This window comes from Candoia aspera, chromosome 1 (assembly GCF_035149785.1).
Source record: "Candoia aspera isolate rCanAsp1 chromosome 1, rCanAsp1.hap2, whole genome shotgun sequence".
Taxonomy (NCBI): Eukaryota; Metazoa; Chordata; class Lepidosauria; order Squamata; family Boidae; genus Candoia; species Candoia aspera.
Genome location: NC_086153.1, coordinates 69748325 through 69771383, shown reverse-complemented (window position 1 = coordinate 69771383; position 23059 = coordinate 69748325). Strand labels below are relative to the sequence as shown.

The 23059-nt window shown below is 38.0% G+C and overlaps 1 protein-coding gene across 1 annotated transcript in view; it reads right to left on the bottom strand.

Moving 5' to 3' along the window:
- Positions 1 to 3911: 3911 nt before the first annotated feature.
- PLD5 (phospholipase D family member 5) overlaps positions 3912 to 23059 on the bottom strand; it is a 116024-nt gene continuing 96876 nt past the window's right edge. Inside the window, exons 5-10 of the mRNA XM_063306309.1 lie at positions 17213 to 17340; positions 10325 to 10522; positions 7541 to 7680; positions 5866 to 6031; positions 4711 to 4825; positions 3912 to 4342 (exon numbers count right to left, since the gene is read on the bottom strand). Of these exons, the coding sequence (XP_063162379.1) occupies positions 4110 to 4342; positions 4711 to 4825; positions 5866 to 6031; positions 7541 to 7680; positions 10325 to 10522; positions 17213 to 17340 (980 nt within the window). The 3' untranslated portion in view covers positions 3912 to 4109. The remainder of the gene's footprint in view (positions 4343 to 4710; positions 4826 to 5865; positions 6032 to 7540; positions 7681 to 10324; positions 10523 to 17212; positions 17341 to 23059) is intronic.

The following is a 23059-nucleotide window of genomic DNA, read 5'->3' as shown; positions in this document are numbered from 1 at the left end:
ATTGAATATGAAGATGTGAGGTTAATTTGTTAGACAGGTTTTCATGAGATTATTACTTCATAGCCAGGCCCCAGGAAAGAAATGCTTTTCTAAAGGCCAGAGTAGAAAATAATTGCCTATCATGAGAATTTTTTACTTTTAAATATTGTACAAAATGAATGAGCCAATTTAGTCTAGAATAACGTGCCCAGGAAGAGAAGAAATATCCCCCTATTGAACCCACTGAACAAGCCATGGATGGGAAAGCAAGGCTGGTTAGAAGGTAAGCCAGGCCAAGCTTCGTTCTCAGAAGAGTGGGAGGGCAAAAGCCAGTGAGGCGGCTAGATTTTGGCATGGTGCCTGCTGAACCAGCAGTGGTGCTTCCAGTTGACACTCTGATGGGCAAGATTGGGGAAGGCTGCTAGAGGAGGAGCTCTTCCCCCACAACAGGCAGAAGAAGGGATGTTGTTGAAGTTTCGAACAGCCAGCCGTTCCCCTCCATCAGCAACCGAGGGACTGAGGATGAAGGAATGTGTGTGAAGAGGAGGCAGATGCTACACCAGAGCCATGCTGAGTTCCGTCTGTCCCAACACCAGATCTCCCAGTATGTTCCCCCTGAAGGAGATTCAGGAAGTCCTTCTGCATGAAATCAGAGATTGTAATCATGATTGTCAAGGCACTCTGATAGCTCCACAATAAACAAAAGAGCACGTATACAGTGCACACAGACAGCTAAACTCAGCAAGTTATCATCAGTGTAGTTTAGTCATCTTTTTTTTCTCTGAAAGTTCTGTGCAAATGGTTTACTTTGGATTTTTTTAACTTTGAGTGTGTTCCAAAAAATCAGAGTCAGCTTGGTTGGTTAGCCCTTGGAGTTTTTGACTTGGGTGTTTTTATCACTGTACATCCATCCTTGCACCCTGTGCATTGTGAATTCTCTTCTGCCCTTTTCTTTAGTGTCCTGTTGTGATTAGCCTGATAAACGTACATACGTATGTGTTCATCCTCTTGTGCATTGTTGATTGCACAGAAGTGTTTAAAGGGAACTGGAGGGTGCTAGATTAGATGACTTCCAAAGTCCCTTCCAACCTGATATTTCTGCTGCAAAACATTTGAAGTTGGTTTGATGGGTTGTGGCAGATTTTCTGTAGCGCTTCAAGTGTCAAAGGGTTATTTGCTGAGCAGGATGTGTCTGGGACTGTAACTTGTTATGTGTGCTAGAGAGCAGTATTGAGGACAAATGCAATTTGAATTTAGCATGGATGGCAGCCAGCAAGGAGAGACGGTGTTTCTCAAGAGTGTTATGTCTGTCTGTCTGTCCTTCATATACAGTAGGAGCCACAGTCCTTTTTTTGCAGGGACAGGAAGGGGAATGCTGCCAGCCAACAAGATACATTTTCTTTTCTGGGGTGGGTATTTAAAGAACCTGACTCTTCCCTCCCAGCAATCAGTTGATGGCAGCAAAGAGTCAAGAATTTTTTTCTGTATCTCTTTATAACCATCTAGTGGTCCCACAGACCTTTGCAGCTTGAAAATCTCACATGCTATGTTCAGATAAACCAGAGCTGCTTTGGATTCCAAATTTATGGGAACCATTATGGATACCACTCTTGTTAAAAAAAAAAAATCAGCCACCCATGACAGAACTTGCAAATCACAATATTCTGTCCATGAAACAAAGCACATTTTCTGTTCCACAAACACCTCAATTGTTTCCATATACTTTAAAAACTATAACTGATGTCTGGCTTTATATTATTATGGGCTACCTACTTTTCTATAGGTAAATCACAGGCTGCTAGAAGATGTCCAGCATCATTAGAAGATAACAATTCTAGACTTAAATAATGGATATGATAGACAAAAGGAGGAGCGTATGTCTGTATTAAATAAATGTAGGAAATCAGTTAAAAAGAAAGATTTACAATGCAATTCTATCCACACTTACTTGGATGTATGCTCCGCTGAAATCAGTTTACTTCTGACCAATATGAGGAGACTGTAGGGACAGTCTTAAAGTTTTTTGGTATTCAGTTCATCCACTTCCAGCATTACTGCATCACTTTGGCTACGTTATCAAGCATTATAACTTGGTATCATGCCGTATCAGCTAGCTCTGCAAGTTGGTGCTTTCTTTTCCTACTCAAACAACTCAAACTTTCCTACTCAGTCAGAAGAAAGTAAATGTTTGAATTTATCAGTGCTGAATACCTTGCCTTCAATATTAAGCAAGCCACAATTTGGAAGCTTATATCTATAGTGAAAGAATATGAATGGGACTTCTGAAAATGGGATTGGACTGGTTTCCTACAGATGGCTACTCTTAGACTTTATAGTCAATCGCTCAGAACTTGACATGAAAATACAGCTTCTGAGCAACTTTTCCAACCTATCACAACAGCCTCCATGGCTGTTATAATAATAATTACAACTTAAAAATATATTTGCATATATATAACCATTGCTTTAGAAGCATGGTATAAGGCTGCCATATTTTTCCTGGATTTTCATTTACAGGGGAAACTCATGGATTAATTCTAATTTAGTAGGAATTCATTTTAAAAATAATTCAAGTGCTAATGATAGGCTTGCTGATACAGTCAGTGGTTTGAATGTGAAAGATTACATTTGCCTACAAAATGCCTTTTGTTATGTTAATCAGGACTGACTCTCCTTCCCAAAATCTAGGAATTTAAAATTAAATCGACTTTATAACCAGAAATTCTATAGATGATGTTGTAAGCTTTAGAAATCTGTTACTTATTAATGCTGTCATCTCTGATACTGCATTTTAGAAAGATTTATGTTTATTTAATAAGAAATACTCAACTGACTTTATTGTTATGGTTGTTGTTTTTTTAAAAAAAACAGTAAACTAAGTCAATTTGATACTTAGAAAAGTTAGTCTAAGAATATTTATCTGGGAAAAGTTAAAGTGGGAACAATTATTTCTGCATGAACAGTATGGACGGATATCTTAAATTACAGAAGAACTCAATTTTTTTTAATTAAGCCCTTTTCTGCTAACATGGTATTCAACCGTCAAAATCATGTTAACTTTTACATTCATTTTAAGATTGCTCAGTATCTCTTTAGAAGCTTTGGAAAACCTCAGATCGCAATCCATTTGTACCTAAAATGGTGACAGGAAGAGGGTTTTCATGGGGCTCATCAGAACCATCTTGTCCTTGGGCACAAGCTCATAGGTTGCTCAGAGGATTAGATGGGAGACAAGGAGGAAACCATGTATGGACTGCTAATTCTCCCTGGTGTGCTGCCTGTGTGGGAAAGAAGGGACATATTGCCTCTGAGCCCCTAGCGGAGTATGCCCCATTTCTTCACAAAATAAATGTAAGCTTTAGCCCTGCAGAAATGATTTTAGGTAGAGACAAGCATTTTATCCCAATATGGCAGGTGACAAAATTACATGCAACCTACTGTTGTCTCATATTTTTAAAAGTCTTTAAAATGTATTTTACAGGGATTAAAGCATAATTTTCATTTTTTTCTCCCAGAAAACAGAAGTACATTGGATTGGTGCATGATGGGCAGAAAGGTTATGGCTGATTAGAACTAACCCCTTTACAATTTTGTTCCAGAGGTACAAGAAACAACTGGTCATTTAAATATATATGGGATGGACATATTATTATAAATTCAGGTAGACAATCAGTATCTTAAACTGGGAATACACTATGTATATGATAAAGGGCCTGTTTATACTTAAAATCTGGGATTGAGGGAAATCTGCACTTACAATCAACTGCTCTAAGAATTTTGTTCCATAATAAAACTTGCTTTGTATATACATTTTTGCTAATTAGCAGAAAGAGGTAGGAATAACCTTTAAACTAAATAATCCAGCATGCTTTTAAATATAAATGAAATATGCCCAAACCAACAGCAAAGCAGAAAAGACATTCAGTGTCAGCAGTTAGAAATCTAACATTTGTAAATAATACAGAATAGAGAATATAGTTTAAAGAACATTTTATATAAGTGTGCTTTTTTACTATAAATATTTTTTATTTTTAAAAAAGTCTATTGTCCATAAAATATGAAAGTGGGAGGTCAGGATCAGTTCTACTCTATTTCTCCCTTGGCTGTGATACTGAACAGCAAAAGGGGCTTCAGTTCATATTGCTTATGGCAGACTTATTGGCGGCCGCTTTGCTGTGTTTGTAGATTAGACAGTTTGAGATCTTTGCAGCTGAACTTTTAGCATAATGCGAATACCAGTCCCTTTCAAACACGGCTTTAAGTTGCTTGATTATGCTGGTTTTGTTCCCTGTGTCTGCTTCGTTGATGACAAGACCAGCTCCAGCATTCTGATTAAAATAGGTCCCAACCCAGTCAAAATTACCTATGAATCAATGAAAGCAGAATCAAAGATATGTAACAGTTGGAAGACGTTCCTCAAGAACAACTCTTTTTCTTAACTGAACTTCCCTCCAGGCTGAACATTTCTGACCTTTTATATTTAATATAGAGGCAAACTGAACTTACTTTCTCCATGATAATCTCAGCTTCTTATGTGAATAGATTGTCACTTATTTTTAATTTTTCAAATTTAGTATTTACTAACAAAGCAAGATTTTTATATATATTATTATATATACATTAGGCCTTTATTCCTCAAATCTTCATACATAATCAGTTATTCTAGATCTGAAGCTATAAACAGTATATAAAGAATCAGACTGGAACTAGCTTAATCAATTCTTTACTTACCAATATAAGCAGCTCTCTCAGTCACCACGTATTTATTGCGATTTAGCTTGAGAAGAGAAGAGTTTTTTGGCTCCTTAATAAAGCATGCGCCTTCTGATTCAAGATCAAAGAACTTCTGTATTAAATGAGAAAAACCCACTTAGTGATAGCTACTCAGCACTGCTGAAGGAACTTTAAATTTTAAAATGCCGACCTATAGTATTTGGAAAAGGGAAAATAAAATCTATAAAAATACTAAGAAATAGCCTAAATTTAAAGAGGATTTGTAAGTTTCGATGGCATTTTGCAAAATTTCCAAATTAACAGACAACTTGATTTTCAAAAGTTTGATATCCTATTGCTAGTCATGACTATGCAAACAGATTTGTAATTCATAAAGACAGTAAGTAGCATGTCCTCAAGCTTATGCATTCCTAATCCCCCTCTATTTCTCTGGGGCAGCCAGAAATAAGAGACTGGAGGATTTTCAGTTACCTGTGGTTTATTATTAGGAGTTTTATTTTTTCTCTGGATTAGAGAAGCAAGCAATTTCATAAACCACAATGTGAAGACAAATTGTTTTCCTAAATCACACCGAAAACCTACCCCAGTTTGTTTGAGATTGGGCATAATTACAAAGAGAAACTAGTTTAAAAAGAAGCAAAATCTTCTTCTTTCAAATAAAAGAGAAGGCCATGCTATACTCATGGAGGAAAAAAAAATCAAATTACAACAGTTAGTCCTTTTTTTAGGACTATGCCAAAGGAGAAGAGAAGAGGAGGGAGCCCAAGGTGTATTCACATGGTTCTAAGTTTACTGAACAATATATCTGAACAAGTCTTGTAGATTTTATGCAGAAAAGAAACAACATTCTAACAAGGCTTCTCCACTCATATTATCAAGGAAATTATGAAAGATTCAAAGAATCAAAGAATCAACACATACCACAATCACAACCACACTTAACTGGCAAGAGGAAAACCAAATGCAATCTGATCAGAGAATGATATGAAAACTTGAAATAATGACCCTAGCTTTGCATTATTATATTGAATTAAGAGGAAAGAAGAATGTGTTTGCTGTGGATTCATAAGTTTGAGATCCAACATGGTTGCTTAAGAAATTTACTAAAATGTTGTTTTAGTTGTATAAACAAACAACATGAGGAATACTTACAACTTTTAAACTACAGTCAGAAACTTCAGTGCAAATTGCTTTAAGAGATGAAATAAAGTTAAAAGTGAGGGGATTTGTTTCTTTGGAGAAACTTATAAGGAGTCGCACTTTAATATTGCGTAGAATCAGGGCTTCTCTGATCTTTCCATCCAAAAAAGGCCAGTACCTGTAGAAAAATATGTTATGCAAATATTTTTTTTAATGAAAAGCCAGGACTTGCGATGTTAAAAAAAACAACAACCCTAGCCAAGCAATTCTGAAGTAAACATGATTCTCACACGATCTCTCATATTGAAACTCCCAAAAGCCAAGAAACAGGTTGATCTTCTCAAACTGTTGAGAACAAAAAATCTACAGCAGCATGCAGGACCTCTGTCAGGGTCATACTGTATGACTAGACAATGAAGTGGAAGTCTAAGAATGGATAAAGTGGAGATAGGAAGGTGATAACAATCCAGCTCGGTAAGTGTTGTGCTAGTTAAAGTAGATGTATTTGTAGGAGATCTTTCTTTGGTCTATCTGGTAATAAGATATGGTATTTTTTATCTTTCTTTCAGTCACAATTTAGAATAGTATTAGTCTAGGGGGTCAAGCCCAACAGCATCATATCAAATTTATTTAGGACTTTATTTATTGGGGATTGTGGTGTGGTTTCTTTTCTTTCTTTCTTTTTTTTTTGCATAGTTATAATATAAATTTCTTGTGGCTATACTGGCTTGGGGGGTGGGGGGGCAGATTAAATTGCTTTTTCGTTAGGGCGTCATATCACATAAGAAAACAGTGATTCTGCCAGGTCACTTCTAATTGACAGGTTATATTAGGAAAATCAAGTTATATATTTTCCCATTGAAAACATAACGTGTAGTAACCACTCTGAATAAATGGCATATTACAAATAAACATTAAATTGGAAAATTAGGAAATATACTACATTTTTGATGGTACACTACCTATTTCTTATCAAAATAGTGAAATATAATACCTGTAGAACTGCAAAGAAAGAAAATGTATTTGCAGTTTCTGCAATTGAATCTCAGAGGTGCTCAACAAAATCTTCTAAGAGAGCAGAATCTAATAAACAGTTGGCTTGGTGTCCAGGTATCTAACACACAGAAACGGCTAGGGTTTTGTATCAGCTTTATTTGTATTGTCTACTGCTCTAGATTCTATGTTTAACACCATGATCCAAGAGAATAGCTGGGCTATTGGACTTTTCCTATAGGAAATCTTTAAACATGTCTTTGTAGGTTTGCTACCTTTCAGTTTTGTTCAGACTTACAACCCCTACAATTCCCAGCCAACAGGTACCACGGGAATTCTGAAAACAGAAGTCCAAGCACTATTAGAATGTATTATTTATTTGTTAGATTTATATCTTGTATTTCCTCCAGGGATTCCAGGAAGTACATAATGAGATGTCCTTTCATTCTATTCTTACAACAAACTGTGAGGTAGGTGACTGGCCCAAAGTCTTCCAGTGAATTTGCACGGTTGAGGGTAGATTTGAAATGGGTTCTCTTCTGTCCTAGCCCTAACATTTTGATCACTATACAACATAGGCTCCTGAATGTGCTAAGTTGGGGGAGAGGGTTCTTACCAAATGCTGTTCTCAGAAAATATAATTTATTTATATTAATACAATAATACATAATGTAGATTTCAGGTATCTACTAACCTTGTCTCATTTATTATATTAATAATAGGCAGATAGTCCATAACAGCTATATATATAAACTGTTCAGCATTGTCCACAACACTATAGATTGCATCAGTATCTAAAGTCCTGTCTTTAGGGCATAGGAGCTTTGGAGAATTCTGTGAAGAGAAGGTTAAAAACATGTTAACAGAAATAGAGATCTCTTTTAGCATTTCTGGTTTCTTTGGATAGAATTATAAAACCATTGTACTTACACCTGTATAAGTTTTAATATTTTGATAGTGATTATTGTGATGTCTATTAATGTATTTTATGTTACTTATATGCTACCGTGAAAGTATTTGTATTCTTAAAAGCAGAATATAATCATTATCTCTGATTCTCTAATGCAGTATTCAGTGAATTCAGAATTATTCTGCATTAGAGAATAATGCAGAAGTTCTTAAATTCATATAACTGCAAAATCCATCATTAGTTCTCATGGAGTCTTGAACATATTTAAAAGTATATGTTTTCAACTACAAAATTCATAATTTTCCCTAGATGGATTGGGGAACCTCCAGAGCAAATTCTGGATGTACAAATTGGGGGTGGGGGGGATGGAGTAAAAAGAGTGAAGAGAATTCCATTTGTATGACCAGAAATGTGGTTGTGTTATTTTTTAATTTCATTTCTAACTTATCAAATCAAAAGATACTAGGCAGCTTACATTACAGTAAAATAAAAATAAATAAATAAAAACACTTTTAAAAAATTAAAAGGACTTCGGCAATATCATCAGCCAAAACAGTTAAAACTCAGAAAGGCCAGCAGAAACATCAGCCTTTCAGTTGTAAAATAAGTGAACAAAAAAGTGTGATCTTTGACTTTTTCCTGTAGGCAGGGAGTGAGAGGCCCATCCAAATTTTGGGTGGCAAGCTGTTTCATAGGACTGAGACAGCCACAGAAAAGGCCTGCCCTTGTCCCTATCCTGACCAAGGGGGGTGGGGGGAGCAGGGCAGCAGGATCTGAAGCATCTTTTCCTGACTTGACCCTACAGGATGGGCAGATTCTACCCAGACCAGATAGTCTCACAGGTAACCTGGACCCAAGCCATGTTGGGTTCTATCAGGTAGTACAAGCATTTTGAATTGGACCCAAGATTCCTTTCTGTGTTTTGTGTGTTTTTTTAAATTTTAATTGTAAGCCACCCAGAATCGTTGGCAGTCAGGCAGCCTACAAAAGCTATAAGGAAAAAAACAAACTGGAGAATACCCCCTTAGTATAAGACAAAAAACATAAATTTTCTGTTAATTTAGTTATGAGGCAAGATTTACTACTGTTGCAGCCTCTGCCCCCTGGAACAATATACCCCCAGAAATTCATGTGGCTCCCACCTGTATGATGTTTAGGAAATTACTAAAAAAGTTATTGTTCTTCCAGGCCTTTAAATAGGGTAGTTATGGAGCCACTTTAGTGTATGTATGCACACGTATACACACACATGAGTACACACAGAGGCAAATACTTTAAATCCATCTTCCCCTTTTGTTTAGAGAAGTTTCAAATCAGCAATGATCTGACTTGTTGAATACTTCTATGGCTTTTGTCCTTAAGCCATGTCTGCAACTGTACAAGTGTTAACAGAGGAGTGGAGACATTATCGATGTTCATCAGGGCAGCTTACAGTACATTCTTTGAGATGTGGCTTACCTGAGTTTCAAACTTCACCTGTGCCTTGGCTAAGCTGAAATAGAGTCTTTCCTTTCAACTGCAGGCTATTTTCAACAAATGGGAGCTTTCTCATAATTCCCCTTGTTATTGAGATAGAGGTATCACACAATAATATCCAGTATCTCCTCCTATGACCACTTGTATGGCCAATATTAGGATTGTGAGATAAAGTACAATAGAGAAAGTTACACTGTTAGGCTGCAGCCAAGAAATATTTTTTGTAAAAAAGGATCTAGCAGTTGTTTCTACTTTGGCTAACATATGAGGAATATGAGGAATAGCCACTCCTTGGGATGGCTGGCACCCTAGAATGGGCCTAGAATGGCCCTTTATACTCACGGGCTAATAGAGAACCTTCAGCCATCTGGATTTTATTACATTTTATAGTCTTATTCTTTATTTACATTTGTATTTATTGTATTTATAATTGTATTGAATTTTAACTTTGTTTTTATTGTAAACCACCCAGAGTCCCTCCTTTGTGGGGGAGAGGGGTGGTGATAAAATTTGATAAATAAATAAATAAATAAATAAATTGCTGTAGCATTCAATTATAATTACAAAAACAATTATCCGTAACAGAGCTGCGTTTGGTTTGGTTAATGCTTTTGTGCTAGAACAAAGATCACTAAAAAAAAGTTGACAAAACATAGGACTTTCTGCTTCCTTTCATCTGCCAAAAGATTTCACAGAAGGGCCACTGGGTCACCACAAGACGGTTCCTATCATTGTTATACTAACAAGGTATATCTTAAAAGAGGTATCTGCACCTCCTTAGAATCACATCCTCTCCTTTAATATCATTTTTATTCCTTATTGCTGCCAGATTTTTTCTGAGCAAAAGGAAGTCACTGAAGGGTAGATTCTCAGGACATCCCATATCATATGCCCACAAGCCTCCTTCTGACACATAAAGGTAGAAGTCTTCACTATTGGAATAAATCGTTTGCTGCTAAGTGTTTTCACCCTCATGGCATTTATCACAGTACTGGGGTGTGCAAATATTGCATACATCAGGGATATAATTTTAGGGGCGAGCAACTCAAGTAACAGCTTAAATGTATCTAAAACAAGAACAAAAATACTCACTGAGACAAAGACTTCTGACTTGGTTTCATTCAACTTAAGAGGCAGTTTATTTTTAGTGCCGTACACTGCATACAGTCTTTTAGACCAAATGGGTGGAACTTTGTTCTTGGATTTCAAGGAGCTGTACAAGGCAAATATCCTTTGTAAATCTAAAACCAGGCAGCTGCAGTTGTACACAATGATGCCAAGCTCCTTCATCTGTGAAATCAAAGTATGCATTATTAGGAACACATTGTCTATCATAAGGATTTCAAGTGACAGACTGATGCAATCTTTAGTTCTTTTGCTGCAAGTTGATAAATGCAAAGTCTATTACTTAATGTTAAAATATATATGCATAAACTGAGCACCTCGGCCTAAGCCAGAATCCCATTGTCTTGTCTTCTTTGGCATTTATTGGTTGGTCCTGGAAATAATCAATCATAAAGCAGCAAAAAGAATAGAACAGTAAGAGGTTTCCGTAATATAGCAAATAGCTTGTAAGCAGATAGTAAATTCTGTACTAAGAAGGATATTCAGAACTTACATATTCTACATTTTAATTTGAATGGTTATCTAATAAAAATTAATACAGTGAATATATATTTATTTAATTATTGCACAATACTTTTCCATGCATATCAAAAGAATTAAAATTCCTTGAAAACTCTTCATTTACAAAATTCTCCATGGTTCACATCTGCAGGTCAACATAATACACTGTGTTTCTAGCATCAGCTTCATTCATTTCTCTATCCAAACATGATGCTTGCACATATGTTCCATTAACTCCCACTAGCATGTTAAACCCATGAGGAAGGTTGCTCTAGTGCCAGAAGAAAAGCAATGCAAGATAGGGAACAAATAGTCCTAAAGCCTGGATTCTGCTCCCTCTTCTGTCCTCCAGGCGGGACAAGATGATTGGGAAAGAGCTAAGCAAAACATGACTACATCATATGAGGGGTGCTTTGAAGTTGCAAGTCTGAAGTTATGCACTGCTGAAGAAATTATTTATTTGCTTTCAATATTAAACATATATGCAAAAATGATTACTCTTTTATTGTGACAATCCTATCCTTTCAGAAGCTGAAAATATTAATTAGACTAATATAATTTTATTATATTAATAAATATATTTTAATTAACATTGAATTATTTCTTCAAATTATGAAAAAAGATACTAGTTGAATTTCATAACATTTCCAAAACACTTGTTGCATCTTATGCATGCTAAACGTGGGCTTATCCCTCTTTTGAAACAGCAACACTAGATCCATTCTTTTAAAATCGAAACATTTTTACTGTTCAGCTATAGGAAACAAAGGGAATTGCCTCTTTTGATCACAGGGCCACAAAAATAAGTGGGTAGTAAGCAGTGCAAATGACAGAAGATTTCCACAGTCTTGCTAAAGAATAGAAGCCAGCAACAAAATCAGCCGTAATGGATTCAACAAAGTCCACAGATAAGGTAAGAGAAATAAAAATACACTGGTTTAAATTTTCTTCCTAATACACGTGCACAGTGCTCACTTTTTGAAATTTTTAAAAGCCCAAACTCACTTTTGCATTTGATAGTTTGTCTGAAAAATAATATACAACACACAAGGTACGTACAGAAGCAAAACCATTACATTTCAACCTGTGAACTCCACTTTCCCATAACAAAGGAATTAAAAAACAGTAAAGTTATTCTTCAGATCTGTATCAATGTTTTTTTACTACCCAAAATGATGAGTACTGCCTCTTCCTGCAACTAGCTGCAGCCAGTGATAGCTATTTGACTGGAAGCTATTTTACTGGACAATGAACTCTCCTAATCTCCATGTCTGAATGATTTTATTTAAAACAAAAATAAAAACAAGCCAATTGTATGAAATAGGAAGATCTGAAGCAACATGGAATGAATTATCATTTTTCAAGCCCTGGACATAACTGAGAAACCTAGGCAGGAGAACTACCTCAACTCAGAGAAGATGATAATGGAAGTTGTCTGTTTTTTTCCTTTTTTTAATCTTGCACAGACTGCACTGCAATTGAGTACTCAAAAGAGAAAACATGAGTTGTGGATCATTTTATCATCAGAGGGAATGGAGAGCTTGTCCAAGATAAGTTGATTTGTAGTATCTGCTCCACTTAAAATAAAGCAGTCTGCTCTATGCTCTGTTCCTCCCTTGCCATGAATTCTGATTTTCTCCACCCGTTATCTGACGAACACAGAAAAGTTGAAGCCTAGCAGAATTATAAAATTGAACCACTTGGCCAAGCACAAATTGCAAGCATCCACACATCTATGATAATAGCCCACGTCTCAAGACAACAGTCAAATGGAGGGTCCAGTCTGCTGCTCTGAAAAGTAAAAGGTGCTATTTAGGAGAATCTCTACATTTATGCTTTTAGGATACACGAGGGCTGAGAAGTATGCCTTCTCTATGAATATGGACATAGACAGGAGACAGTTGGAGGGGCAATTCCCAACCATGACTGATAATGAGAAGAAAGTGATTGAGCATTGAAATTCATGCCCATTTGAAGAGCACCTTTTGTATTCTATCCATAGAATCACCAACTTTGGTACTGAAAGATCCTTGCTATCAAATGTTGGATCCTCAGGGCAATTGTGCAACTCTTGGGTTAATCATGAGGTTCACAACCAGGTACGTTGCTGGAAGATAACTTCCAAAAGGGAATTAGAGACACAGTCCGTTGGCTCTAAAAACCATGTAAACACATGTAATTAGCTATGAGGGCATCAGAGCTCAATTAGTGGTTTACTGCCTAGTTTAGTAGACTTATCTGAATGGCAGATCAGGCATGCAGATAATGTAAACAAATATCTGTTACTACTAAGACTAGAGATGAGAGGAAATCCAAGTCTCCTGTTCGGAGAGCTCAAAATCTGATCAGGTATACATTCTAAACTAAATTTCTATTTGTTCAATATCTGTTGTAGCTCCATTTCCTGAGATACAATAAAGATACAAATGCTGGGCATGTTTGTCTTTGTTTTTGTGGGAGCCTGATAGATGTAGTAATTTCATCCAGAGGTGATTTAATCAAATCATTCCATCAAAGCAGATACGTGAAGAGCACGATGAGAGAGTTTTACATACTCATCTGGATGGCCACTACATTTTGGTCACTTCTCTGGCCCTTCAGTGATCTACACTGTAGCCACTTGGATTACCACATTAACAGTTAGAACTTGTTGCCTCTGATGCTTTGCTGTAGGCAAGGGATAGATCATCTTGTCCTTCAGAGTGAAGTGAAGAGAATCTTGCCTAACTTGCACAAGCCCAATACATTCCCCATGTCATCTAGAAGGTGTGGGACAAATATATTTTTGCCCACAGAAACAACTGATACTATCTCTGACTTGCGTGATGATTTGTGGTACAAAAAAGAAAAGCAGTAGTGGAATAGGATCAGGGTTCCACTGCACTGAGTTTCTCTTTATCTCCTGGTGCCATTTGGCATCATGACGGATCACCTAAAACTGACATCTTCAATTGTTGCCAATGCTTGCTAAACCTGTAAACCTACTGCATTGCCCTGTGAAGTAATTACTCTGCATATAGATTATTAACTGGAGAAGGGGTCTTCAAAGTAATTTCCTACCATGAAGAAGAAATAGAAGAACTATTAGAGGAAAGACGCTTTGCATTTAATTTATAAGCCTCTGGGTCTGAGGCTTTAAATGCTGAAGGTATTCTACGTGGGCGAATAATTTGTTCAGACTGTGACTGAGGTAATTGGAACTGAATCTACTAGAACTAGATCCACAGACAACCTAGAGATTGGAATAGAAATTGCATTGCCACTGACCACTGCTTGCAGGATAGTTTTTGTTGTTTTTAAAAGTGGTGCAGCTTTTGGCTCTTGGCTGACACCAAGAGAGTACTGGAAGAGATGGTGACAATGAATAGTGACACAAGGGACTTCAATACTTTTGTCTATATAATTGGTAGTATCAAGATCAATTGTTGGGGAAATCTGTTTATTGCTTAAGTGTAACTGCAGAAGAGAAAAGTATTTATTTATTTAATTTGTTTATCAAATTTCTCTGCCTCTCTTCTTGTACACAATGACTCTGTATGTCTGCATGAATACAAATAAAACAAAGATGGAATAAGCAAATAAAAACAAAACAAAACACAATAATTACGCTTTTATTAAAATGATGCAACTTGGTATTTTTTTAAATGGACCTTGACCACATAGAATCATATTATCCACTCTTGCCTTTACTCTCTTAAAAAGCCTCTTCATAGATTGAGAATGGACACACTTCATCAGACTGACTTTTGGCATCTGGTGCACAAGTATCTTTCCAGAGATATGGTACATGATTACCTTTTTAGCAATAATGATAAATCCAGAGTAGGAATGGGCAAAATATTTTGAATTTGAAATGTTTTGAACCTGAAATCTTCCACTTTGAGTTCAAGATCATTTTTAAGTTCAAAATGGATTGTTCTAACCATTCCAGAAGAGTGTGAAGCCTGACCTCTAGAATAGTTGAAATAATTGGAACAACCCATTTTGAACTCAAAACAACTGATTCAAACTCAAAAGCACATTTGAGCTGTTTCTCACTGAAAGCTCACACTGATGTTTGGGCAAGGGCATCTCTGATAGCCTCACTGTAGCTGGCAAGGAGCAAGATGGAGACTCATTTGCAAATATGTGCCAAAGTATATATTTCCTGTGCCCCCTTAGCTATAGAATGTTCCTATAAAGCATCAGCACAGACTCAGGACCCATATGTGAAATGAACAGAGACCAGGATGAAGAACCATAATTTCTTTCTTGGGATGAATTTGCACATGTCACTCAGTGAAAAAAAAGAAAAAAAGAAATCACATTGTGGTTTAGTGTTATGTGTGAGAATCTGTGCACAGATATATGAATAGATGATATAAGGAACTACTTCTGTATCATTGGTTAAATTCAGCATATTAAAATTTAAGTGAAAGTCCTTATAAATTCCAGGTGTGCATTGGAATTTCTCCATCTAAAACAAATCCTTGGATTTGGAAGAATGCAGAAGTTAGCAAAAAACGAACATATGGATAACAATCCTAATATCCCTGACTCAGGACTCAGCTGAGATAAAAATATTTTATCTAATCTTTGAAGATTCTGTTGAGAAAAGCACAATTTACTGAGTTCAGTCATGAAATGAAATGATTTATTTATTTAGCACATTTTTCCACCGCCCATCTCAAACACAACTCTGGGTGGCTTACAATATATTAAAACAACAATTCATATCAATTAAAACATTATAAAATATAAATATACAATATAACAAAAATCTAGAAATATATAAATATTACAAAATAGATAAGTAAAATGCTAAAACCCAAGATGGTAAGATGTAAAAATTCCCTGGGACCATATTATGGTGCCAGACACCCCCACAACAAACTATCTCCCGCCCCAAGCGAGGTGGCAGAGCCACGTCTTAAGCCCCTTCCTAAAGGCCGGGAGGGTAGGGGCTTGCCTTATCTCTGGGGGTAGCTTATTCCAAAGGGTGGGAACTATGGCAGAGAAGGCCCTCTTCCTGGACCCTGCCAATTGACAATCTCTCATGGACAGGGTCTGTAACATGCCATCTCTGCCTGACCAGGTGGGATGGGTCGATGTAACGGGGGTGAGGTGGTCCCTCAGGTAACCTGGACCCATGCCATGTAGGGCTTTAAAGGTAATAACCAACACCTTGAACTGGACCTGGAAGCAAACTGGTACCCAGTACAGCTCGCGGAGCAAAGGTGCTATATGGGCCACTTTTGGGGCTCTCAAAACTGTTCGTGCAGCTTCATTCTGGACCAGCTGTAGCTTCCGGATACTCTTCAAGGGTAGCCCCATGTAGAGCACATTGCAATAGTCTACATGGGAGATGACCAGTGCATGTGTGACTGACCGGAGAGACTTCTGATCCAGGAAAGGGCATAACTGGTGCACAACACGAAGTTGGGCAAAGGCTCCCCTGGCCACGACTGCCATCTGCTCTTTGAGCAGGAGCTGTGAGTCCAGGAGAACCCCTAGGTTCTGCACCGGATCTGTCTGGGTCAGTGCAACCACATCCAGAACCAAAGATGGTAAGTTCCTAGATACCAAGGAGCCCCCAACGCACAGCCACTCTGTCTTACCAGGTTCAGCTGAAGCCTGTTGTTCCCCATCCAGACCCCCACAGCCTCCAGGCACTGAGAGAGGGTGGCCACAGCCTTGCTTACATCACCCAGGATGGAGATATATAGTTGAGTATCATCAGCATATTGATGACACCTCACCCCATGGCGACGGATGATCTCACCCAGCGGTTTCATGTAGATGTTAAAAAGGAGAGGAGAGAGTACCGAACCCTGCAGCACCCCACAAAGGAGGGGCCACGGGTCGGATCTCTCATTCACTCTCACTCAAGTGATTTTAAACAGGGCCGTCAGGCAGCATTCTGTGGATTCAATAAGAGCCTTAATGGCGGCTCTAGCTTCTGTTCAGTTGGATTCGGTCTTTGTCTTCCTCCAGTGGCACTCTAGATGTCTCTTGATCCTCTTCAACTCACGGAGAGTGTCAGATTTGATGGGACAAGAGAGGTCGCACAGGCACGATCCTGTCCAAGGCCTCGGCCACCTCCCTATTCCAGGCAGCAGCCAGCGCCTCTGCTGGACCATGCAGCAGATCCCCGGGTATAACCCCCAGCTCCCTCTGAAACCCAGCCGGGACCATCAGTCACCAGGGGCAGACCAATCAAATGGGTCCTGCCTCCCTGCGGAGGGGGGCAGCATAGGAGAAATAATTAACAATAATGCAAATGATCTACATATACAAAAGCCAATGGCTATTTCTTCCAAAACAAAGTTCATTATGATCTTTAAGAACTTATTTTGCAATTTAAAGAAATAATACCTGTCCCAATGAACTCCAATCTAAACTGGCACTTCCAATGTACACATGTTGTTTATCCACAATCCAGAACGATGACTGCAAACGACCATCATTATAAGCAGTTAAATTTATATACATCACTTCTGCACCTAAACAAAGTAAAAATGTAACAATTAGAATTATACACTTAAATCATCCCCTCTTAAATATATTAATCCTGAAGTCACACAGAGCTCAGTGAGACATCGTTCAAAGCAACTGAGCTTGAACTTGCAGCCTCAGAGTTGTTTTAAAAATAGACTGATAGAAATTATAGAACTGTAGCTACCCATCTACAGACATTCGCAGGTTAAAATGTGTCTAGAAAATGTTTAATTCATTGTATTCATTTTGGGTATGAAGATAGCCTTGAGTTAGTAATTAAGTGTTGACTGACGCATGAAAGGAAATTATGCTAGGATAAACAGAGCACTTTGAGTTCTTCCAAAGGAAGCTTTTCTCATACAATTGTCTTGCCTCATTTTATGAATTTTACAAAAGGTAGCAACCTTCAGCTTGTAACCTTCTTATATATACTTTTTTTTTCCTGTTTTCTTCTTACCACAGAAAACCTGCCCAGGAAGGAAAAGATGGAATAACTGCCCAGTATCTTGATCTATAAAGCTAGGGGCCTCTGGTCCAAAAGTACACTTTATCACAGCATCACTATAGGACACTGTACTACTGTATACTAAGTACTGTCTTGGAAGACACCGACACAAGGTGGCTAAATAGAAAAACTTATAATACATGCCAAACAGGGAAAGAACGAAAAAGAAGCCATCTACATCAAAGATTTAGTACAAGATGGGCTATTTTTAAGAAGCCCAACATAGTGCAAATTCTTTATGTTCTCTCCCAAATGAATGGACACAAAGTACCTTTTTTTTTTTTTTTTTGGTCACACATAAAAAGGAAACCATTCTTAGCTTTTCAGTGAGAATATTTATTTATTTATTTATCAGATTTTTATCACCGCCCACTCCCCATCTATCTCAAAAATAAATATTGCTAATATTGCTAATATTCAGATATTTTTTTTAAAATGCCAAGCCTTGACAATGCAGATCAAAATAAACAACTGCACAAAATACTGTTAGTGCCAACTGTATTGGAACTTTTAGTATATACTAAAACCAGAGGGTATGATTTAAATTATTGAATGTCATCTGCCAGAACAAAATTGTCCCTGAAACCCCTCTTAAAGGATGGAAGCATACCTATCAGGTCAAGACGGAGAAACTGCAGCTTGATGGCCATATGCAGCCCAGCAGGAGTCAGGAGCAGCATTCATGTCACTCCCATTTTGGTTATACACCTGCAACAAGTGTTCAGGGTGTCACCTCTTTTTTGCCTTATCCAACTGCCTTCTCTGTACTGAGACCGCGTGTCTGTGCATATTTGGAAGTCTAAAACTCCAGCCTGCTGTTCTTAAACCTGGAGGGCTCACTGTGACAATACCCTGCAGGAGCCCTGTTCACTACAGAATTACACGAATCATAGTGCCTTCTGCAGAGACTTGTGCACTAACTGCGGATGTTTTCAGGAGAGATACCTGATCAGTTTCCACATGAGCAAGGAACCTGGTAATGCCAACATGGGTAATAGATGCACACACTAAATTTTTCTCCTACAGACATTCACACTCAAAATGGGTCCGCAGGAACTGATGTAACTTAGGCGATGCTGGCAGAGGCATTCTGCCCCTGCATTCACACGAGCACTCCAAATTTGAGATTACGTGAATGGACTTATGTAAATGAAATAATTAGTTTGTGGGTTTTGGACTTATTTTAAACCTATGAACAAATTCTGTTGTAATGGGAAGGGAATTACTATACTGTGCATATGTATGTATGTTAAGATGCAATAGTTATGTAACTAATCTAATTAAAAGGAATAATATTAATATTTAATTAAACATTGACTCCCACTGACTTTTTAAAGTCTTTTGACTTGCCCATTCTTCAGTGTGGCCTCCAACAAAGGCTGGGGCATCACTCACACCAACAAAAGTTATGCACCCCTGATATAAAGAAAAGGAACTCCCATGATGTGGGCGAAAGTGTCTTTGAGTAATACCAGGTACAGATAGTCCCTGTTTAGCGACCACAATCGGGACCAACAACTCAGTTGTTAAGCAAAGCAGTTGCCAAGTGATACCGTGACTGTGCTTATGATCTTACTTCAGCTTTCCTTTGCTTTACTGACCTGTGAAGGTTGTAAATGTGAGGATTGGTCATAAAATTACTTTTTCATCACAGTCATAACTACTAATAGTTGCTAAACAAGGCAGTTGCTAAACGAGGAGTACCTGTATCACTTGTAACAGTTCTTTTTAAACAAACAGAGGGATGCCCATTTAAATTCAAAAGTGACTACAATAATCAGATAGACATATCTTGCATAATTAACTATCCTACTCTTAATCCTGTTTTTTTTAATTGTGTAAAAAAGAATGATGATCTTAAAGTCCTACATAACATCAATTAGAACTTACTAATTATTATTTTCTACAGACCAGGATTTCCTAATGGTTTCACATCTATACACCAATCAGGCTTATTGTGGGTAAACACTTTATGCAAGATGCAGAAAATGAGTTGAAAAAGAAAGCCAAAGAAATTAAGGCAGGAAGTAAGAAAAAGAAATATAGCTAAATCCAGTTTGCACCAAAACCATTCACTCTACCTTTCTGTAACTTTCTCTCTTTAGAAACTACTTTGTTTCTACCACAGCCATATGGTGTGTTTTGTTCTATTAACTTATTTCTGCTCTTTCAGGATCTCATCCAACCATAACTTTCTCAGTCTTCCTCTTCCTCCATTCAGTCTTCCTTCAGAGACTCATTTTGCAACTGGATTCCTATTTATTTTATGCATTATTTTTCATAACAGCACCAAGATGATAGTCTGTGATTGGCACCAGAGTTTAGATGGTTGAGTATGTTTGGAACCCATTCAGTCGTTCCACCCCAGGCACCTGATGAACCTATTTGGGTTTCAGAGAGCACTTGGGGAAATTCCTGAGAATCTAATGCACAGTTTGACTGGGGCCTTAGTCGCTTCTGGAATGAGAGGGTGGGACGGCCTCGGATTGGACTGCACCTGTGCAGCTCTCTGCACATGTAGATTTCACAAGGCCCCTGGTTTTCAGAGAAATTTTGGAAGATGAACAGGCAGAAGAGACACCTAGAATGCCGCTGGAAGATGAAGAGTGAATCTGATCAAACATTGCTAACAGTGTTAATTATTAAGGATGATAGTATTACAACTAGAGCAGCAAAATGTAGTTATTTTTCTGCCCTTATTGCATCCATGGATTGCTGCCTTGTGGCCTCGTTTAGGGTAACCCAGTCCCAGAGTGAGAAACAACTAAAAAGCTCCAGAGAGATGAACTGTGGCTGAACACTGAGACTTTAGTTGATTCAGACAGATGTTCCACAGCTGAGCCTTGTGGCAATGGTTGTGCCCGAGAGGTTGTCAGCAGAGCAGCTACAAGATTGTGACTGGTTATTTTGGCCAGTAGCGAGTGGAGCTGATGAAAGAATTATAACTTTGCTTTCCAAGGGGGATTGTCAGTTGATTGGTTTGCAGATGTGCTGCTTCCAAAAGAAAATGCAAAGAAGCTGCTGCAGCCCAGCCAAGCCAGCTATCTAGTGATTAGTGGTAATGCAGTGTGGTGGCAAGGGGAGAAGATAACCCCTATTCCTTTCCCACTAGTTTAGATCCTGGTACACAAACCCAGTGGTGACATTAATCTGAAAAGTTTGTGTGAGGGGGAGGAGGAACCTAATCCCCATAGTCCAATACCCTGGTCCAACCCAGTGATGAGAAATAGAGGCCATCTACAAGGGACAGGACTGGGGGAGGTGGGAAAACTAAAGAAAACCACTAGTTATTGGACTGAACTGGCAAGGAGTCCTATATAAGTTATCTCAGAGCTTGGGACAGGAAAAGCTTCAATAGCGGCAAGAGAAAGGGAAAAAAACAACAACAGAAAATCACAACCTGTCAGCTTCCTCTGCTAAGGAATAGCTGTTCATTTCTTGTGAAACCATTCAAGAGTAAAGCAACTGGCAGGGGAGATAACAAGATGCTAGGTTAGCGAAACTGTCAGAAGTGCAGGGAGAAGGTCAGAGAGATACAGCTGAGGGGTCAGAGCCTCAACACCGTACTGAAATACATTTGTTTATGTATTTATGTATTTAAATAATTTATATATCCACTCATCTCACCGCAGTGACTCTAATAAAAGGACATTCAGCAGAAAGAATTCTGTATGTCACTTCAGGCTTGCGTCATCCAAAATACTACGCGCCGAATACCTTGTGTGCAACATTCTCCCCCTCAGGCATCCAAAGTGTCTTTCTTTTTTCATTTCATTGTTGATCATGACTATACCATTTCTTCCTCTTACATTCCACGTTGGAATCTTCTATGCCAAGAGTGTCGCCAGACAGGCCCACAAATATTGACATCCTCTCCTCAGCCAATCATAACCTTTCTTAGTAAGATAAAGTAGTCCTAGACTAGTTTCTGTCCATGCCACATGCAGCGGTCCCTGCTAAAAGTAAAGATAGTGTGGTCCGGTTGGGCCAGTGTGCCACAAAGGCAGCCCAAACCCAGGTTTATCTCAAGCAAGCTTATGCTAATCTGTGCAAGCTAGGATCCCTAGAGAACATCAAGCGAGCAAGGTTGGTACAATATCGCAACAGACACTTGGGATAGTTTTAACCCTAAAGATTAAGAAAGTATGTTGATGCTGATGAGGTCTTGTTATAAATGTGCTTTCCAGAAAACTGACTTAGAAGATGATGATGAAACTTCTGTGTGCACAACTAATTGATAATTGTACCTTTTGATCGTGCTGACAGATCTTCTGGTGTTCCTCTTTGAACGTTTAGAGAAACTTAGTGAGAAAACAAAAAAGGTAAGAGCGACAAAAATCTCCCCTTAGGCACAAACTGTGAAATGGATCCGAATAATACATAAATGCTAACTAGGTACATGCTTTACTATGACCATACTCAGAAAATGAGTCCTACTCAGAAGATGGGACTTGTGATACAGGAATACAGGAAAATAAAATGTCATCTTGTCAGAACTGCCATTTGAAACAGTGAGAAGTATGTTGTTGTTGTTTTAAATCAAAAGATTATTATTATAATTGCTTTTTTATTTGCAGTGCAGTGGATAGGGTGACTTGCTTTTAAGCATCTCCAAGATTTCATTGCTGCTTTGGATTAGAAAGGTAGTTACCTTCATCACTTAAGCAGATTTTGGAAATAAAATACTTTTTGTGTAAGCAATATTCTCTAAGCATTTTTCAAAAATATTTTTTGTATGTAAGCAAGGTCCTTTCTTTGCCAATTATTTTAAAACAGGGGACTGATTAAGCTAAATAATGGAGCTTGCTTTAGTGACTGCCAGACCCTCCCAAATTCCACAGAATACCATGGCTTCTAGCACCTTCTGGCAAAATGTTTCCATTCCCAAAATTTGTGTGACAAGAGAGCTCCACACACAGAAGAAGGCGCATAAGGTTATATTTAGTTACAGCTACACACAAACACTGATGCAGAAACACTCAGCACAGCAGCTGGAGAGAAGAGGAATCTTCCCGGTGTCCCTCTTTAGAAACACAGGCTAGAAAAGCCTCAGAGCTTGCCTTTGTTCCATCACGTTGTTTCTTCTTCTTCTTAAAGTCAATAAATGGTGATAGGAAAAAGTCAGATTGGAAAATGCCAGCAGGAACAGTGTCTTTTCCAGCAGAACCAAGTTTTGCCAAGTCCAAATTTTAGGCTTGGGCCAGCATAGTTGCTTTGGC